This window comes from Jaculus jaculus, chromosome 11, assembly GCF_020740685.1.
Source record: "Jaculus jaculus isolate mJacJac1 chromosome 11, mJacJac1.mat.Y.cur, whole genome shotgun sequence".
NCBI lineage: Eukaryota > Metazoa > Chordata > Mammalia > Rodentia > Dipodidae > Jaculus > Jaculus jaculus.
In genome coordinates this window covers 1,457,601-1,477,857 of record NC_059112.1, presented here as the reverse complement: position 1 = coordinate 1,477,857, position 20,257 = coordinate 1,457,601, and the positions used below count along the sequence as shown (strand labels likewise).

Here is a 20,257-nt window from a genome sequence, read left to right as displayed (position 1 = left end):
GACATGAGACCATTGTAATAGGAGGAAAAGATCATGACATCAAAATAAAGAGAGACTGATAGAAGGGGAAGGGATATAATGGAGTGGAGTTGCAAAGGGAAAGTGGGGGTAGAGAGGGAATTACCATTGATTATTGTCTATAATTATGGAAGTTGCTAATAAAAAAATAATGGTTGTTCCATGGGGTATTAACATGTGGAAAATTAGTCTTTTCTTATCTACATAGTGACTGAATGGCAACATATCCCATACCTTCCCCCAAAATAGTATTGCTACTCTGTGCAGACCAATGGTTATCCTGACCCTGAGAAATGTAACATGGTAGGATAAGCAGAGAAAATGAAACCAGGTATGAGCAGGAAGGTAACAGACTACTTTAAGGATGAACAAAGTAACAAATGAAAGAAGACCTGCCAATGGGTTAACTGGACAAACAAAAAAATCCACATAAAGAAGACAGTGAGAAACAAGTTTGTTCAGTAACAAATAAACAGAGGTGAATATAATAAAATGTCTGAGCTCAAGCGAAGATGACTAAACTAGTGGTACAGGTTCATGTTGATGCCTTGTCTTAAGGAGACCCAACTCCACCAAATCTTACTTCAGGAACTATACTGTACATAAGATCAAACAAAGTGTTTAACAACTTTGTAAATTTTTCGAGTCTCTATGAAGAGAGAAAGAAAACTACTAATCAGTTATCTCTGGAAGATGGAATTGAGTTTGTTTTAATCTCTTGCTCCTGTCCTAAAGGTATTTTTTCATTTGGAAAAAAAGTAAAAAAGGAAATTAAGGTCAAGATGATCTATCTTAGAACGACATGCAGATGATAAAGGACTTACATTTCATTCTGTGACTGTGAACTGCTGAAGGCCTAAACATTATATGGACACATCACAGGCAGATCTGTGAGGCAACTCTGGGTCTACTGTAAACACTGAGGGCACTGAAAACTGCTCCAAGGACATGATCAGATATCACAAACAGGCTGGTTATTTTGCATTACTTTGAACAAATCTGGATTCTTAATTAAAGATAAAAAATTCTATTCTGAAATAAGACATTTCTAATTACTACTCATCTAAAAATAGACTGAACGAATCATGAGCTTCTGTCTGGATGACTTTGGCAGAATGGAAGTCTGTGTCAGCAATGAGGCATAGTGGATTTGGAGTCATAGACTTGAGTCTGATTCTCAACTCCAACATTTAGTAGTTGACATTTGTTCAAATACATTGTTAGGCCTGTTTCTCATATCTATGAAGAGTCTGACTAGCCACCAAAATTATTGCAATCATTAATGCTAACACATGACCTTGACATATAACAGATGCTGAAAACAGAACAATTTTATTATCACAGACGTTTTCCTATCTGAGATCTAATGGTTCTATGAATAACAGCAACAGCATGAATTAGTTTAAGTAAAAAGAATTATATATGGAAAACCAGTCTTGCCTTATCCACATACTAAGTGAATGACAACATGCCCCATACCTTCCCCCAAACAGGAATGCAACTCTGTACATACCAAGGAAACAAAAGAACAAAAGACTACAACACTCAAGATAAGAAAATAGTTGTTAACATGGAATGTGAGTCTGCCAAAGGCCTATGCATTAAAGGCTTGGGCACATCTGTGGTGACACTGGGAGATGCTGGAACCTTCAAGAAGTGGATGTAGTTGGAATAAACTAGGTCACTGGCATGTCCTCTTGAGATTGGTGCCCTGTGCCATGGTCCCTTCCTCTCGGCCTCCCAGTACCATGAGGTGAGTTCCACCGTGTGCTCCTCACCTTGACGCTGCTTTGACCTGGGCCCACAAACAACTGTGTAAAGTAACCATGGCTGAGACCTCTGAAACCAGGATTTCTTCTGTTTACAAAACAAGTATTACCCTAGTTGAGCCAAAAATACACCACACTGGGAAAAAAAAAGTCTGTAAAACCGTGTTTCAGTATAATCTTTTATTATTTTATTACATTAAAATTTACTTCTAGAATCCAAAGACTGTCTTAGACAATTTGAAAACACATGTACGTAGACTTTAACAAATACGGTGGACTTGATTATATTCCAGGCCTTTGAAATTAAGTGCAGTTCTATCATGAACTTGGAATGTACTCTGTGTGCAGTGTCACTTCAACAAAGTTCTACAGAAATATAAAAATTTCTATAAATTTGACCACCTCAGAGCCAAGCACCATTGGCTTCAAAACAACTGATACTCAAGAAATTTCCCAGCAACATAAGCACAGACTTTCCTCCAATGCAGCACCATGGTCATTCTGGCCAGGCCTTGAAGACATAAGAACTCATCTATGATTTTATGCTGCACCACCAGTATAAAACCCAACTCTAATGCATATGTCATGACACATAGTAACAACAGGGTACTTTTACACAGAGGTTTATCTACATGGCAAATGTGGAATCTCCAGTGAAGGGCAGCCTTGGTCACTGCTGATCCAGTGACACTCTCTGCTTTCCAGCTTGAGTAGTATTATACGATTCACAGATAGTACACTTCATGCCTAAAATATGAAACTGGACTGTGGATCGGCCATTACAGTCATTGCAGAGAATCTGAAAATTGAATTGAGAAATTCAAGATAAAGATTTTGCACTTCAGAGGTACAAGTTGCATAGTCTACCTCAGACAATCCCCTGACAATCATAGCAAAGATGTGAAAATACACATAATATCTAAGCACTTCCATAAGTAGAAATGTCTGTTTTCCTCACTGAAAAATTTAAAAGGTTAAGATAACACTGAATTTAGAAAACGAAAATGCAAATTTGAGCAAAGAAGGCCTATTTCAAAATAGTACCCAAGTCAGGAGCAGTGGTTCACGCCCACTATCCCAGCACTCGGAAAGCTGGAGGAGGAGGATTGCTGTGACTTCCAGGCCAGCCAGGGCTATAGAGTGAGCTCTAGTTTAGTCTGGGCTTGAATTCGAGCCTTCCTCTCATAAGCTGCTTCTGATTAGGTGTTTTGTCCCAGCACTGAGAAAGTAACTTCTGCACTTAATTAATAAAGCTGAAACCTTTACATATTTGTAATGTTTTTGTTTAATTTTTAGGTTTAATATACTATATTCTTAGTCTTTTATGCCTTGGGAATAAATTCAAGAACAAAACAATGTCTTACACTGAATGGAGCGGTGCTCTTATATACCCCTAAAATGATTATAAGATGCCTTTAGGAATTAATCTCCTCTAATACTAAGAACTTGAAAATGAAAAAGGTATTAATCTGAAAATACATCAATATTTAACTATGCAATAGACCCCTTTACTTTAGAACAGCTACACTCAGCAGAAAAATTTCAAATTTCTTAGAAGTTTTATCTATACGTAGAAAGATGAGTGGATCTCTAGGTCTTGAGGACTGGACAGTAACTACCAGTACAGGGTACAGGATTTCTTTATGGATGACAAAAATGTTCTGAAATTGTGACATCTGTTCAAATCCTGAAATGTAAAAAAGCACTAAAGTATACAGTGTAAAGGAATGAGATCCAATGTACAGGAAGCATATCTTCAATGAACAATGTGAACTTTGGCCTCCAGTAAATACCACAATTATTATTGTCCTTAGCAATAATTCAGATATCCACATGAATTATGGAACTCTGCAGTACATATATAATAAAAATACTTTGTTTTTCAGTGCTAGGGATTAAATCAGGGTCTTATACATGCAAGCAAGCACCTATCACTCCAGCCCAAAAGTAATCTTTACTTGACTTTCTTTTACACTTCAGTCCAGAAGTATTGAAGACACTAGGAAAATATCTATGTCTGAAAGCTGTCCAGGCATCAGAAAGCTCCTTTGTCATTCTGACTTGCAAGTCAGTAAGTGCTGTGCCGAGAATTTAATAGGGCCGCACATGTCAGATCCCTCTTTGTAAGGCTAACTGAGACCAAATAAAGTAAGCCTAAGAATAAAAGAGTTAATAAACATTAAAACACAAAAACTAGGGCTGGGGAGACGGCTTACTGGTTAAGCGCTTGCCTGTGAAGCCTAAGGACCCCGGTTCGAGGCTTGATTCCCCAGGACCCACATTAGCCAGATGCAAAAGGGGGCGCACGCATCTGGAGTTCATTTGCAGCGGCTGGAGGCCCTGGCATGCCCATTCCCCCCTTCTTTCCCCTCTTTCTTTCTGTCTGTTGCTCCCAAATAAATAAATAAAAATAAGCAAACTATTTAAAAAAACCAAAAACTAAATCTCAAAAATGAAAAAATACAATCTCTTCAAATAAAATTTAAAGCAATTATAAATGAAACATCAGTCCCCCTCTAGCTAGTTACATTAGATTCTGGCAAGGAATTTGCAACATTTCAGAATAAAATTTCTGCCTGCCATCTAGTGTTGAGAAAAACTGCACAAAAGCATTCTTGGGACTTTTCTCCCCCTGTAGTGAGCTCAGCTTTATTAAAGTTGGAAGATCCTTTTGCCCGCCCCTTTAATAGGTCACAACAGCACTATGTCAAAGCAGTTCTGTTCAGAGAAACTGAAGTCCAGGGCAAAATTATAAAAGAATATCAACAAAAAAATCTAAAAAGACTATGCAGGTATTAAGTGTGGCCCTCCTTGCTATTGAAGTTCATTGTCAGAAAAAAAAGCAAAAAGAAAAAAGCACAGATTGCACTCACATCCACAGTCATGTTCTGATACTCTGATGGCATAGGTGTCTGCGCCACTTCCTCGTCCAGATGCTTCCAGTACCTTCTCATATCCACAGCAGAGTGCATACACAGTGGACACCTGTAGCCTCTGGCACAGACAGAAAGGTCATGTCTAAGCATTAAGTGGGAAGTGTAATAACAAGTACATAAGAAGCTGCACACTCACTGACACAGACCCTCGAGAGGGCATTATTCTATGTTTCAAGATAATCTGAGAGGGGCTAGAGAGATGGCTCAGTAATTAAGGCACTGCCTGCAAAGCCTAATGATCCTAGCTCGATTCCCCAGTACTTATGTAAAGCCAGAGGCACAATGTGACACATAAATCTGGAATTCATTTGCAGTGGCTAAAGACCCTGGAGCACCCATTCATTCTCTCTCTCTCACCTTCTGCTTGCAAATAAATAAGTAAAATTCTTTTTTAAAGGATAATCTCGTAATTTACATACTATAAAAGATTTATATTAAATTCTGTATTTTATATTTTTAAGCTCTAAGTCTTTCTCCTCCATTCTCTAAAATGGAAGTGAACTAGACATTATTATTTGCAGAACATACTTCATATACCTAAGAATACCAACTAAGCTGTCCCTTAACTAAGCAACCTCAATTTCTTAATGCAAAGATATATTCAGATCATATAGAAAACAATTCCACTCTATAAAGTTATTAACAGTTCTACTCACTAACTTGGTTCTAGCATGTCTCCTTTTTCCTACTTGTCTCCTCTTCCTAGCTTGTCTCTTCTTTCCTAAGTACATGTTTCCTCTACCCTAACTACTTGCCACCTCATTTTAGTTCCAGTTTTAAAGAAAGCTCACCAACTTTCTTTGCAGTTCATCAATGAACCAATACACCAATCTAATCAAATATTGGGCACCATTTCTCAGTGTTTCCACAACCCCATCATGGCCTCGGGTGATGACTGTGTTCCCTAGTAAATATAGCTAGAAAACAAGAGGGTTTTGCCTCAAACTACGAGAAGAGATAGACAAAACAACACGGGAACAAAGCATAGTTCTCCTATGTCCTCAAGATGTTTTGGCCTTTCAGCACTAGTCATCTACGTGACTTGTCTCAACACAGCATCTACCATGCCCAATGCAGTGCACATAGCAGTTACATCTGCTCACTTCCCTACCACCACCCACATGCAAAACAAGACATCATAAAATCGAAATTTTTAAATCCCATCACTCACTCTTTCAACATTTCTTCATAACACGTTCTGAAAGAAAATTAACATTATTTCAGTAAAACAAAAACTATAGAGCCCTTTTCTGTGACTACCATCAAAGTTCACTTAACCCGGACAAAAAAAGAAAACTACATCCACTATTTTAAACATTTTTGAGGAGAAACAAGTTATTTTACCTATGTAAAAGATGTCCACATGGTAAGACATGAGCAACGACACGGGATGTATGAATGTCCTAAAACAGAAAGGGAAAAGAAATCAGTGCTTACACAAAGGCAATATAAATATCTAAGCACTTTAAATTCCAGAGGGAGCTTTCCAAATTGACAAGTTATTTTGATGCTTACCTCCAAACATATTGGACAGTTCTGCCGAGAAACATTTTCAATACACTGTTTGAAGGAGAATCACACATTAACAAAAGCATAAACAGATAAAAATATCAAGTTTAATGTGGAGAAAATGCTCTCAAAAAGTAAATATAAAAATGTGGATTATAATATCAGTTCTGTCACTTATGAATCCTTAAGATTTTAGACAAGATACCACTTCTTTAGTCTGATTTTCCTTGTTTATAAAATAAAGCTAATACATATGCCATTTGGTTCTTAAGTGTACTTCATACACAAACACGCAATCTTTAACATCTGTGAAATTAGGATGTTTCTGACAACCAATGCCATCACTGAGTTAATAAAGTACAAATAATAACATGAAGATGTAATGAGTTGGTTGTGTTGCACGTACACGTGCATGCCTGCACATACACCTCTACATATGCACTGGAAACCAAAATAAGCACCAGAGAAACATGATCTCTACAAGGTTATTGACTCTTGGCACTCTCTCCTAGCTTATCTATTTAAGAACTGTTTCATTCAATTTGCTTGATTTTTTTTGAGACAAGATTTTGCTTATACCTCAGTCTAACCTTAAACTGCGGATCCTCTGCTTCAGCTTGCCAAGTGTACTAGAATTGCAGGCATGTACCACCACACTCAACTACTTTATAGATCATCTCCAACCTAAGTTAGTAAGGCCAGGTTTAATCTTTAACCCCTCACAAGTTCACAATCTGCTCATCGAGTTCCTTCGAGACAAGACTGATCTTTCTTAAGCTTCATTCATTTTTATGAACTCTCTGTTAACAAATCCTGTGTGTCCGCTGTTCATCTTACCTGTCCTCAGCACTGTCCAATGTTAAGCCAGGTCCTATCTATTTGCATTTTCCCAAGAACCTCCTGTCCTTATCTTCTACTGAATGTAATATATGCCAGTAAATTATTTCAGATATTTTTCCAATCAATGTCTGTCTGCTAGCCTCTCCTCTCCTCTCTCCTGTGTGTGTAAGGCGGGGGGGGGGGGAGTGGGGGGGGGCAGGTATCTCAACACTCAAGACACGATATTGCCGCAATTCTCCTTACCTAGAATTTTATAAAATCTTATTTATACTTCACTCTTTGCCAATCCCCTATCCTTTAAATTCTTATAGTAGATACAAGTAGTACTGTAAATATAATCCTTTATTAGATATTCTGAAATAGTGAGAGGGCCCAGGATTGTGACAAAATTCCTACATCCTAGTTATAAACAGCTGTGTCTTACTTATGTAAGGAAATATTAAAGCATCTTGTGAATATTCTTGGAATGCTGTGAAAACAGGTTATGCTGCCTAATACTTCTTCCTTTCCAATCTTGAAAGTAGTACCACTGGTAAGAATCCACAAATCAAACGAGAAGCTGCCAACGTCATGCTAGTAACTGACAACAGCATTCTTCCATTGCAGAAAGAAACTGCAGATCAGATGATCTGAGGCATATGTTTTAGACTATCTACTTATTGTTTTACAAAAAAACTTACTGCATTTAATGTGTGAAATTAGCACATTTTCAAAATATTTTAGAATTTAAGCTGGTTTTCAAAAACCATAATACTTTAATATTTTTAAATTATGCAACTTGAATTATGAATTTTGAATTACATACCTTGTGTTTTCCTTGCAGACTCACAGCTAGGCATAAGTTGCATTTCAAACAGTGGAAGAAATCTTCCTTTGGACCAATCCTAACAAAACAGATGAAAGCCAAAAGATTATATTTTGTTTCGTTTTAACGTTTTATTTATTTATTTAAGAGAAGAAACAAGGAAGAGCAAGAGAAGAGAATGGGCACGCCAGGACCTCCAGCCACTGCAAATGAACTCTGGATGCATGCGCCCCCTTGTGCTTACATAGGTCCTCAGGAACTGCATCAAGATCTTTTGGCTTTGCAGGCAAGCGCCTTAACTGCTAAGCCTTCTCTCCAGCCCACCAAAAATTTTTTAGTATAGTGATATTTTGTTCAATATATAATACCTAAATTTAATATCACCATAAAAAATTGAAACCACACTGAATATAGAATAAACTCCCATCTCTCCAATCTCCCTCTCCAAATGTAAACACTGTAAGCTGAAAGATAACCACCCTTGTAAGGTTTCTCTCCTACAAAGTTGCATATAAATGTATGTGTGTTATGACTATATGTGTATATCCATGTATACAAATATAAAGAGAAAAAACAATACACACATTATTGGAGCTTTATTTCTTACAGATAGATTTCCATATGCTCTTTTGTAAATCTATTTTCCACTTAATAATACATCTTGAGGATTATACCTATGTATACATAATTACTTCATTTTTTTGTAACAGCCACACACTATTAACATGGTATAAATGTATCAAATTTTTCAAAAGTAGGGCTGGGGAGATTGCTCCATGATTAAAGGCACTGGCTTTCAAAGCCCGCTGGCCTGAGTTCAATTCCTCAATACCCACATAAAGCCAGATGCAAAGGTGGTTCATGTATCTGTGATCCCAGTGCACCTATAACAATGTAGGCAGAGCAAGGAGAATCCAAAGCTTGCAGATCAGCTAGCCTAATGTTCATTTGCAGTTTTTGCAGTAACAAAAGACCCTGTGTCAAAGACACCTGAAGGCTGTCCTCCAACCACATACATGCCATGGCACACATGACCATATACACACATACCTACACAAGTATTTTTAATTTTTCTTCAAAAATATTCTGATAAAATTTATAATCTTTAGTTGCCACAATGACATAATTAAAAAAAAACACTATCCAGCCAACATTTAACCTGTATTTAGGTTATTTTTTGCAAGCTTCCTGTAACTGTTGACTTAGGGGTACTGAAGAGCAGCTGTGCTCGCCACTGTAACACCAGCACTCATGGGTCAGAAGGCACGGGCTCACTGAGTGACACAATGGCAAACTTACCTCCAGAAAGTTGCCAGTCCCAAGTTGCCAATTTATCTTCCCCCCAGTAGTGCATGGCAGTACCCATGATCTTCACAACTTAGTCAACGCTGGTTACATTTATGATAGAAATAAAATACGCTATGTTCATTTGTATTTCTCAAATTATAAGAGAATATGCTTTAATGCTTATGAGTCATTTAGATTGTTTCTTCTGTTGATATGCTCTGCCCATTTTTATACTTGAATATTTGTCCCTCACCAATTTAAAGGAAATCTTTATAGATTGGATACTCATCTGTTTTTTAATATATGCATATTTACTTTTCTAATCTATCTCTGTTTATATAGAATCGCTGTTAATTTTTATGTATTAAAAAGCCATTAGAAAGCTGGGCATGGTAGTGCACACCTTTAATCCCAGCACTCAGGAGGCAGAGGTAGGAGGATTGCCATGAGTTAGAAGCCACCCTGAGACTCCATAGTGAATTCCAGGTCAGCCTGGGCTACAGTGAGACCCTACCACAAAAAAAAACAAAACAAACAAACAAAAAAAAACATTAAAAGCCTGACGTGGTGGCACATGCCTTTAATCCCAGTACTCGGGAGGCAGAGGTAGAAGGATTGTCATAAGTTTGAGGTCAGCCTGGGCTAGAGTGAGACCCTATCTCAAAAAAACAAAAAATAAAAATAAAAATCCATTAGAATTTTCCCTTATAATAGCTTATGCTTTCTGCCTATTGTTTAGGAAAGTTTCTGTAAACTATGGACCAAAATAACATTCTCCTTTGTATACTGCTAATACTTAAAACGTGCCTATGGTTTCACAAGAATAAACAAAAACATTATTTCCCAAAGTCATAATTTTAAATAGGTACATAGCAGTTGATGGGCAAATTAAATCATTATTACAAAAGGCCCGAAAATAAACTTCAGTATAGTATAAATACACAAAGAGATGGCAAGCCTCGTTTCTCTGGACCGTCGAAAACATTTTGCCAGATATAAATTACATCTCAAAGTTAACTTTAGGGCTGGAGCGATGGCTTAGTGATTAAGGCACTTGCCTGCAAAGCCAAAGGACCAAGGTCTGATTCCTCAGGACCCACATAAGCCAGGTGCACAAGGTGGTGCATGCATCTGGAATTCGTTTACACTTGCAGGTGACCCTAGCGTGCCCATTCATATTCTCTCTCTCTCTCTCTCGTCCCAAATAAATTTTAAAAAAATTTTTTTTAAGTTAACTTTAGTGCTGAGTACAGTTGTGTATACCTGTAATACCAGCACTTGGGAGGTAGAGGCAGGAGGATCTCAAGTTTAAGGCAAGGCTGTCTACCTAGTGAGTTCTAAACCAGCATGACCTACATGCTAAGAAGTGCGACACTATTTCCAGGCTACAATGAACATTGACTTTAAAACCTTTTATTGTCAGGCATGGTGATGCACACCTTTAATCCCAGCATTTGGAAGGCAGAAGTACTGCTGTGAGTCTCAGGCTAGCCTGGGACTACAGAATGAGTTCCAGGTCAGCCAGAGCTCCATGAGACATTACCTTGAAAAAAAACTTTTTAAAAAATACTTATTATGGGCTGAGGAGATGACTCAACAGTCAAAGGTGCTTGCTACCCACATAAAGCTGGGTACAAAAAAAAAATTGCACATGCATTTGGCATTCCATTTGCAGTAGCAACTGATTTTGGTACATACATAATATATACACAAAAATGATTTTTTAAAAAATTATTGCCCAGACACATTAGAAATAATTTTAAAAGAACATTTTAAAGCCGGGTGTGGTGGCACACGCCTTTAATCCCAGCACTCGGGAGGCAGAGGTAGGAGGATCGCCATGAGTTGAAAGCCACCCTGAGACTACAGAGTAAATTGCAGGTCAGCCTGGACCAGAGTGAAACCCTATCTCGAAAAACCAAAAAAAAAAAAAAACATTTTAGGGGTAAGGGAGATGGCTCAGTGAATAGAGTGCTTGATAAGCAAGCGTGATGACTTGAGTTTGGATCCCTGGAACCCACTTAAAGGGAGACATAGTAGAAAGCATCTGTACGCTCAGCCCTCCTACGGAGAGATGGGAAACACAGACAAGAGAATCCGAAAAGCCTTGGCATTGACAGCAATGACCAACAGAGCCTGGCACACAGAAAGCAGACTGCGAGGACTAACACTAAGGCTTGTCCTCTGACCTGCAGACACGTGTCCAAACATGTGCACCTACTCACCGGTGTACACACAGATAATCTTAAGAGCATTTTACATACAGTACCTACAAATTCCACAGTTTTCACAATGATACTGCTTCTTATCTTTGTCAAACAGATGACATATACTGCAGTAATACTCTCCAAATAATGTGCTACATTCTTCACAAGTCTGCTGGGCCTAAAAACACACATGTAATTAAAAATTGGAATAACTTAACCAAAACATTTTGATTTACTATTTAAATATCCATAGCTTATATTAAAATAAATTTAGCTTTTTTATAACATCTAAATCAAACATATTATTTAAAGAATTCAAGTCTCATTTCCAATACTTTTTGCTTGTTTGTTTTTCAAGGGAGGGTTTCTCTCTAGCCCAGGCTGACCTGGAATTCACTATATAGTTTAAGGGTGGCCTCGAAATCACAGTGATCCTCCTACCTCTGCCTCCCAAATGCTAAGATTAAAGGCATGAGCCACCAATTTTTGATTAAATTTTCCAATTTTTGATTAAATTGTTTCAACCCACCTAAATAAAACTTTTTTAAAAAGCAAGCAAGTATGTCATAAACTCTTACATGCTGTATTTTTTCACAGTTTATGCACTGCACTTCCTTTACCGTGAAGCGATCTAGCTGGTGATCTTCATTGCTATCATGACACAATCGGCAGGTATACAGCTTGTCACAACAAGGTGCCTAACACCCAGGGGAGAAAAAGAAAACAAGTCAACTATGCAAAAGAGAGAACTTCTACTTCCTTCTTCTAGGACAAGGTCAAGCACTGGTCAGTTTCTAACATTCCAGTTCTTGGCATAGTTCATGCTAATTACTATTTGTATGACACTAAACATAATCTTAAACATATTAAGTTATGAAGGATAGAAATCCCTAAACAGAAAAAATAATCCCATGCCACCCTAATCTCATCCTCACCCCTCATCAGTAGACAGGTAACTCCTTCATTTACATACCTCAACCCCTAAGCATACTGTTCTTATTCCATTAATATTTATCAATCATGAACTAAGTAACTCATATTGCATAGAATGTAACAAATGTAAGAGAAAAGATAATTATGGTTTGTGAAAATTGCCAGATACCCATCAAAATCTATTCTCTCCTTTTTGGGCAGATTGCTCAACTATTCCACAGTTGGATCCCACATATGTTAAATAGTTCAAAATAATAAAATAGGGGGAAAAAATCCCTAAAATGACCAGTTGGAACCAAGATTCCATCACCAGTAAGTATCACTCATCTTGGGACTGTAAAATGAGAAAAAAAAAATACATGTTATTCTGTTTTAATATGCTTTTTATTTATTTGCAAGCAAGAGAGAGAGAGAATATGAATAGATGCACCACGTCCTCTAGCTGCTGCAAACAAACCCCAAATCCATGTACCACTTTGTGCATCTGGCTTTACATGGGTACTGGGGAATTGAACCTGGGTCATTAGGCTTTGCAGGCAAGCATCTTAACCACTGGGCCATTTCTTCAGCCCACGTGCTATTCTTTAAATCACATTCATTTGAGCAACTTAAACTTTACCTTAACAGGTATGTCAAATTTTCAAGTAATACTCAATACACTACACTATCAATTTTCAGATCTACTCATTTCTAACAGTTTCCTAGGCAAGAAGTGAGCCATGACATAGTTCATTTTTTTAATATTTTAACACTACTGGCTTCCTTTCTTCCAACACTTCTCTTATCTGAAATCTTTAGTGATGACTATATTGACAACATCATTTCAACAGCGGGACCTTTCTCACTTTAAAAAATATCTGCTTAACTGGGCATGGTGCTGTGGGCCATTAGTCCCAGCACTTAAGAGGCAGAGGTAGGAGGATCACCATGAGCTCAAGGCCAGCCTGAGACTACATACTAAATTCCAGGTCAGCCTGGGCTGGAATGGGATCCTACCTTGCAAAAACAAAAACCACCACCAAAAACAAACAAACAAACAAAAAAGACTTTATTTATTGAGAGAGAAAGAGGTGAATGAGAGAGAGGAAGCAAGAGAGAGATGGGCACACCAGGACCTCCTGCCTCTGTAAACAAACTCTGGAAGCATGTGCCACTTGGTGCATCTGGCTTTATGTGGGTACTGAGGAATTCAGTACCTGTCATACTTTGCAAGCAAGCACCTTTAACAGCTAAACTATCTCTCAGACTTAATGGCATTATCATCCTACCCTACTCAGCCATATATCTCATAATCATACTATATAATCATAATTCACAAACATTTTGGTTTCAAGACTTCTTTATATCAACATTACTAATACTAAAGAGCTTATGCTTACATAGATTATGTCTACTAATCTGCCATATCATAAACCCGTTCACACTCCAAAATTATTAAGGATACCAAAAGATTTTGTATCCATAGACATATGTTAATATACCATATCACAAATTTTTAAATGTTTTTTAAAGTAACAAATCCATTACCTGTAATGCAACATAAGTATTTTAATGAAAAAAGAGATGCATTTTCCCCTCAAATAGCTAGGTTCTCATATCAGTTCCTGCATTCAGTCAGTAGTAGTTGAAGCACATGAAGAAACTCTGGCCTCACACAAATATGCCACTGGAAAAGGGAAGAGTATTTTAATAGCCTTTCAGAGAATTATAAGCACCCTCTCTGAATACATAAAACTCAACAACTCTCAAACATTAGCTGCAGCACAGAGTCTGAAATTGTACCAATGAAAATCCCTTCTTCAGTTCCATGTAAATTGATCTATGTTGCACTTGAACTGGGTATTTACCCATATGTTCACTGAGTTATATACTTTCTGAATGTTAACACATTTGACATGCAATTTAGGAAAATCACAATTGTTCAAAGTCTTTGGATATTGGGAAGTAAGCTTCCAAGCCCAGAGATGTTTTCCAAAATTAGGTTTTGCATGAAAGCTTCAGGTTAATCACTAAGTACAAATGTTGTCAACTGTTTGGCTCCTTTTTGAGAAAATGTATGCCAAATAACCAAGGCTAAATGATCATAGATTTTTAAGTAAAAACTGCTGTTCCATGAAAAAAACTAATTCATTTCAAAATCTGATTGCAAAAGAATTTTGCTGCAATAAAGCTAAAGTGCTTGCTGAAAATTTCCCTTTTTGTTAAACAGATTAAAAAAGGAGACCAAAAAAAAAAAAAAAAACAGAATGCCAGGCATGGTGGTGCACACCTTTAATCCCAGCACTTGAGAGGCAGAGGTAGGAGGATCACTGTGAGTTTGAGGCCAGCCTTGGACTATATAGTAAATTCCAGGTCAACCTGAGCTAGAGTGAGACCCTACATCGGGAAACCAAAAAAAAAAAAAAAAAAAGGTGGGGGGAATGTATGCAAAGGTTGAGATTAGTAAGTCCTAATAATTGTAGGCTTCATCAATGATATTTTTAAGTGAAACTAGCTTTAACTATAGGTATAGTACAGTGCACTTGGTTAACAGTATACAGACTCAGGTGATTCATTATTGATTCATATACAGATGCTAGCAACCTTAATCACTATGTTCCACCATGAGTGCAAATATCAACACACTGGATAAATATTATCTAATAGACTTAGAAAATAATTTTGGCCTCAGCTTCAGGTGTCCATTCATAGCATGTAGAAACACTACTTCGAAACAAGGACTATGTACCATCTTTGTATCTCAATTCCAAAGCTAAGATTCTCTAACCACTAACTGTCCTGTTTTCAACAAATTCATCCCTCTCTTGCATATACATATACCCTAGTTTCTTCCTCCCCTCCTCTATATACTCAACTACCACCACCAAAATATCAACACTGGTTAAACCCATCTCTCTTCTACTCAACCTGTATCAGAAGCTTTACTAAAGCTAGGGAAAAGAAAATACACCATATTGGCTAGTCTCATTTTTGAGTCATAAGTAGTAGTTAAAAGTGGATCATTTCACATTATCTCCTTGGTGGAAAAAACAACCTACCTACTTCTTCCTCACCACTGGTGACATTCAGGTAACCTTGCTGCTTATTTCTCTATTAAAATAGAAGTAATCAAAAGAAAACATTTTACAATTTTTTAAAGCTTATCAGAATTGGGATTTTTTAATTATATATATATATTGATTTAGCACTTTTAAAAGCTAAATAAGATGTCCACCCAATCTATAAGTCAGTTTTTGAAATTAATTCAGCTATATCTAACATACCCAAAGAATAGAAGAACTGGACTAAACTGCCATGATCTAATGAAAAAAGGAGACAAGTCTCATACAAAAGAGAGGGAATGGGCATGCCAGGGCCACTTGCCACTGCAAACAATTTCTAAATGGATGCTCCACTGTGTGCATCTGACTTTGTAAACAAGCACCTTTAGCTGCTGAGCCAAAAAGAAATATTTTTAATCTCCTTCAAGTCAATTTTATAGAACTATATTGAATTCCAAACATACACAAAAATTTATGACACAATCTGTAACTATATGAACCTTAACCAACTCTGTAATTCTGTCTGTGGTACTTTGGTAAACTTGTTCAGTAATGACGTAAGTTAAAATTTAAAGTATTAAGACTGACTGTGGGAAGGATTGAGGAATTACATCTTAAATTACAATATAACTTTGTTTAGAATTTTTCTTTAACCCTTAACCATGAATTAAACCATTAAATAGTTTTCAAGTGTGTGGCAGATAAATGGGGTTTAATGTTTCCAAATGTGGTCTATTTACCTTATGAAATAGGAAAAAAGAGTAAATAATTCTGTGAGAAATTTTTTGAAGTAGTTTTAGATATAATAACCATATGAGAGAAGTAAATATTAATGAGTCAATTTTAACCTTAAGATTTAGTTAAAAGGTTGGCAAATTCAGTCTTTCTTAACTGTTACCATGAAAGTTAGCAACCTGCGACCAGCCAGGACCATACTTTGTTATTCTGATGTAAGCCCTAGGTTAACAGTCCATTTTATATCTCAAGAAGTCTGTAACCTGATCAAGTACTTTGTCTTTAACCTTCTGTTCAGGCTTACTCACACCTTCATCTACATACTTTACCTATATCTTCGAGTATATACTTTTACTCTACAATCTATGTAACCACTCTGTAATAATCTTTTTCATCAAACATTTAACATCCAACATTTAAAGTGTTCCCTCCAGTTTATTTTTTTTAGTCAGTTTATCTTGTAACTACCAACAAAAACTTTCATTGTCCTTACCATAAGACTTTTTTAAATTTATTTACTTATTTACTTCACAGAGAGAGAGAATGGGCACACCAGGGCCTCCAGCCACTGCAGACAAACTCCAGATGCATGCATCCCCTTGTGCATCTAGCTAACGTGGGTCCTGGGGAATTGAACCTGGGTCCTTTGGCTTTGCAAATGCCTTACCCACTAAGCCATCCCTCCAGTCCCAACTTTTAATAAAAGGCCTTTTGAAATAACTTTCCTATAAAAGAGTAGATCAGAGTTAAGTGATACTATTTATCCAAAGTAAACATAGATTTTATCATTTATTGATTTTGGAACTTTGTTTCTTTTCTGAAACACATTTTTTTAAAAAATATGAAAGCAGATTTGAACATTATTAGAAATTTAAAAGTATTTTTTTACAAATTCAGTATTGAGTACTTCTGAAGTTAAGCATAAATTTTGAGGCTATTGTTTGTAAGTAGTTTCATAGAAGCATAGAAAGATAAAGTAAATGTGAATTACAAATTCCTTATAAGCAGCCCCCATCTATTCAGTGACTTGGCATTCACCCATCATCATGCTGGGGCCAGGATCCTGAGATTCCCTGTGCTTGCAGCCCCTTGGCTCTACAAGACAGGGAAGCTAAGAATGAGCCATTTTTTTGTTTGTTTGTTTGTGTCCTAAGAGAATTTTGAACTTCCCTAAGGGATATAAGGCAGCTTTCTGATCCTGCCATTTTACAACTCCTTAAGAGTAAGAGAATCTTGCTTTTTTTTTTTTCTTTTTGGCCTATCACCTTAATTACTTTTAGTGTTCCTTCTGGGGCCACTCAACAGTAAAAATTGGCTGACCTTTAGAACAGTGGACTTGATGAAGAACATCCCCCACAATGTAATGGCACTGCTCAGAACAGAAATCATTCTGCAGCCTTAAGGCTGTGAGCCCCATACAAACTCATACATACACATTCATTTCAAGTACACTTTTCATATAGACTCTAGACAACCATTTCCCCTTCACACATTCATTCACTCATTAATTTCTTCAGAAGCTATGCACCCCCATTTTAAATTTCTATTCTATTTACAACTCCAGAGATTAATAGCAAACCTTGTTACCAGGCTCAGGTTCAGGAGAGGCTGAGGGAGCCAGAGGAACTGTTGGGGCGAAGTCATCGACCGTGTCCAGGTCAAAAGCAGAGGGTGAGGACAAGAATAGGGGAGGGACTGGATGAGAGCGCATTCCTGAGACCTTGGCTAGAGGGACCTGGTGAGAAAAGCAGGTAGAGCAGAGAGAAGGCCATGCATACAGAGTGAAAAATGTTTGAATATAAGGTATTTCAGACCACTTGCCCATACACTGGCAGAAGTTTTTTTAAATAAGTGAGAATTTGGAAATCAAAAGTACCATTCTCAGGCCATTTGGACCCATTGTCCAGTTTATGTTGTGGCTAGGCAGAGTTGCAGAGAGAGATAAGATGTCGTCCAAGAGTAGTAGAGGCTTAAGTTCTTTTAAGGAGACAGGGAAAGAGCAAAACAAGGGTGAGAGAAAGGAACCAGGGCTTAAGCTGGGTTTACACAAAATAACATGACCCCCTGGCCTGTTAAGGTGAAGGGGGCCTGCACCTGCAACGTGGGCACAGGTCATACAGTTTGTAACTGTGGCTTTTTAGCCTGTTAGTGGGCAAGGAGGGGGACTGTGCTCCCCATGGCGAAAGCGGCAAGCAGTGGATGAAGAGACCTCAGGAGAGAGAGGGAGAGGTGGTCGGGGAAGACTGTCCCGAGATGGTGCAATTGAAGCAAAAGGCGCCCCTTAGGGTACAATAGTTGCCCCCAAGGTGTCGAGAGTGCATCTTTCTCGAGACTTTGGGGCTGGGGCCGAAGAGGCCGAGGGGGATAGCCTGGCATGACACCACAGCTTCCAAGAGGAGGGATTAAACCTGAGAGCAGGCCAACCCAAAAGGGACACTTACCGAGAAGTAGGAAAAAGATGGAGAAGGGAAGAGGAGCGAGGCCAAATTGTGGTAGGTGTGAAAACCGGTACCAGACAGAGATGGTCCAAATCCTTCAGAGGTCAGTGGCAGCTCAGTGGTCTAGTCGCAGGAAAGGAGGCCTGGCCAGCCAAGAGGGCAACTGGAAAGCCTCCTATCTGAGTCACAGCACCAGATGTAAGGTTTGGGAGTGACCAAGCCATGCAAACCACAAAGGCAAAGATGAAAGCTTTTATTTGCGAAAAACACAAGCTGCCAGGGCTGGCTCACAAGAGAGGAGCACAGCCAACCTGAGTTTCGAGATAGTGGCCTTATAGTTTCTTCAGTTGGGGGAAGTTGGGAAGGGGCAAAGCTGAATAAGAAAGGCTTCTTTAAGGGAGATCTAAGAAAGCCAAGGTGTGACACCAGAACAGTGACCAGGCAAGGAAGTGATAATGGCTGAAGAATGTGGGTAAACTACTTCCTTATGTCTCTATCACTCTTCTGCTGTCCTTAGTGACTTCATTTTGGGAGCCCAACCAGAGCTAACACCAAGTAGCTGGGATTGCAATCAGGCTCAGGGTATGAAGAGTGGAATCTCTTACAATCTATTTTTTTTTCTTTTTTTTTGCATATGGGACACTAAAAGAGAAGCTTGCTCAAAATCCAAGCAATTAAAGGTAGTACTAGGATGGGAATAAGACTAAAGGACTCCAACACTCAAGCTTTCTTCCTTTTGAGAAGGGGTGTGCTGGAGATGAACTCAGAACCTCCTTTTTTTAACTGCAAACTTTACTACCTCAGCTCAAAGCTTAGATTCTCTCAACAAAATTTTGGCACTGCTTGAGAGAAAAATGAGTAACCTAGATGTGTGCAGATTAAGAACAAAGCCACCACCATCACACACACACACACACACACACACACACAAAAAAAAAACCCTCTAGGCTAAGGTTTCTCAAAGTGGACAGTAAAAGTGAGCTATACCAGGCAGCACTACACCTAACGTGTCCCTCGCGTCATACACTCTTTCTTGACAGTCTGTGTGTGCAAAGACGATAAAGGGAAGCTGGCGTGCTGCAACACTGGGTGCAGAAGCGGACATGACACTCTCATTTTATTGCTGATTATCCCCGTCCTTTCACCACATCTCCCGCCGCCCGGCACCGCGGCCTCAGTCCGCCTCCAGCAGCAAGGGCGAGTGAATAAACAAACGCACCGGGGGCCCGGAGCCCGGCCCGGGGCGAGGCGAGGCCGGCCCAGGCCCAGCGCGGGGCGCAGCGTGGGCGGCAGGGGTCCGGGCCGCACGCACGCGGCTCAGCCTCCCGCCCGACGCCGCGCCGCGCTCGCCGGCCCGCCCCCGCCTCCCTCGGCCGCGGAAGAAGTCGTCACCTTCAGCAGACATCCTCTGTCATAGTGCTCGCAGCCGCGCGGGCCTCGCCCCAGGCCCGGGCCGCCATCTTCGCGCGCCCGCGCCGCCATGTCCCGCAGCGGCTCTCGCCCCGCGCCCGGCTCGGAGGCTTCGCCGCCGCTCGCCAAGATGGCGGCCGTCACGTGACGCCGGGCCGCCGTACTTCCGGCTCCCGGCCGCGGGGCGGAAGCGAGGCCGTGTTGACCGCTCCCCGGAACAGCGGTGGTGCGGGCGCTTGGTCCCGCGTCGCCGCACGTGGGGACGCTGGGGCGCGGCTCGCGGGTGCCGGCGGAAGGGCGGCGGGCGAGGAGACGCCGCGGCCCCGTGC

General features: G+C 39.3%; 1 protein-coding gene across 2 annotated transcripts; it reads right to left on the bottom strand.

Moving 5' to 3' along the window:
• Positions 1–1,952: 1,952 nt before the first annotated feature.
• On the bottom strand, positions 1,953–20,007 carry Rchy1 (ring finger and CHY zinc finger domain containing 1). Of its 2 annotated transcripts, XM_004664873.2 has the most exons (9): positions 19,911–20,007; positions 11,950–12,069; positions 11,434–11,549; positions 7,878–7,956; positions 6,239–6,283; positions 6,068–6,126; positions 5,895–5,921; positions 4,661–4,781; positions 1,953–2,586 (listed from the first exon to the last, which is right to left on the bottom strand). In XM_004664873.2, the coding sequence occupies exons 1-9, from the start codon at positions 19,998–20,000 to the stop codon at positions 2,458–2,460; spliced, it is 786 nt and encodes a 261-aa protein (XP_004664930.1). In that variant the 5' UTR covers positions 20,001–20,007; the 3' UTR covers positions 1,953–2,457. The 2 variants fall into 2 exon arrangements, with proteins under 2 accessions (XP_004664930.1, XP_044986244.1); XM_045130309.1 differs by lacking the exons at positions 11,434–11,549; positions 19,911–20,007.
• Between the last annotated feature and the right edge of the window lie 250 nt (positions 20,008–20,257).

Bases quoted from the DNA above. Each gene is read 5' to 3' on its own strand.
- Rchy1 (XM_004664873.2), bottom strand. From the start codon at position 20,000: ATGGCGGCGCGGGCGCGCGAAGATGGCGGCCCGGGCCTGGGGCGAGGC. The intron at 6,127-6,238 runs GTAAGCATCAAA...TTTCTGTTTTAG, and splicing joins ACTGTCCAATATGTTTGGAG to GACATTCATACATCCCGTGT. The intron at 5,922-6,067 runs GTAAAATAACTT...ATTTTCTTTCAG, and splicing joins TGTGGACATCTTTTACATAG to AACGTGTTATGAAGAAATGT.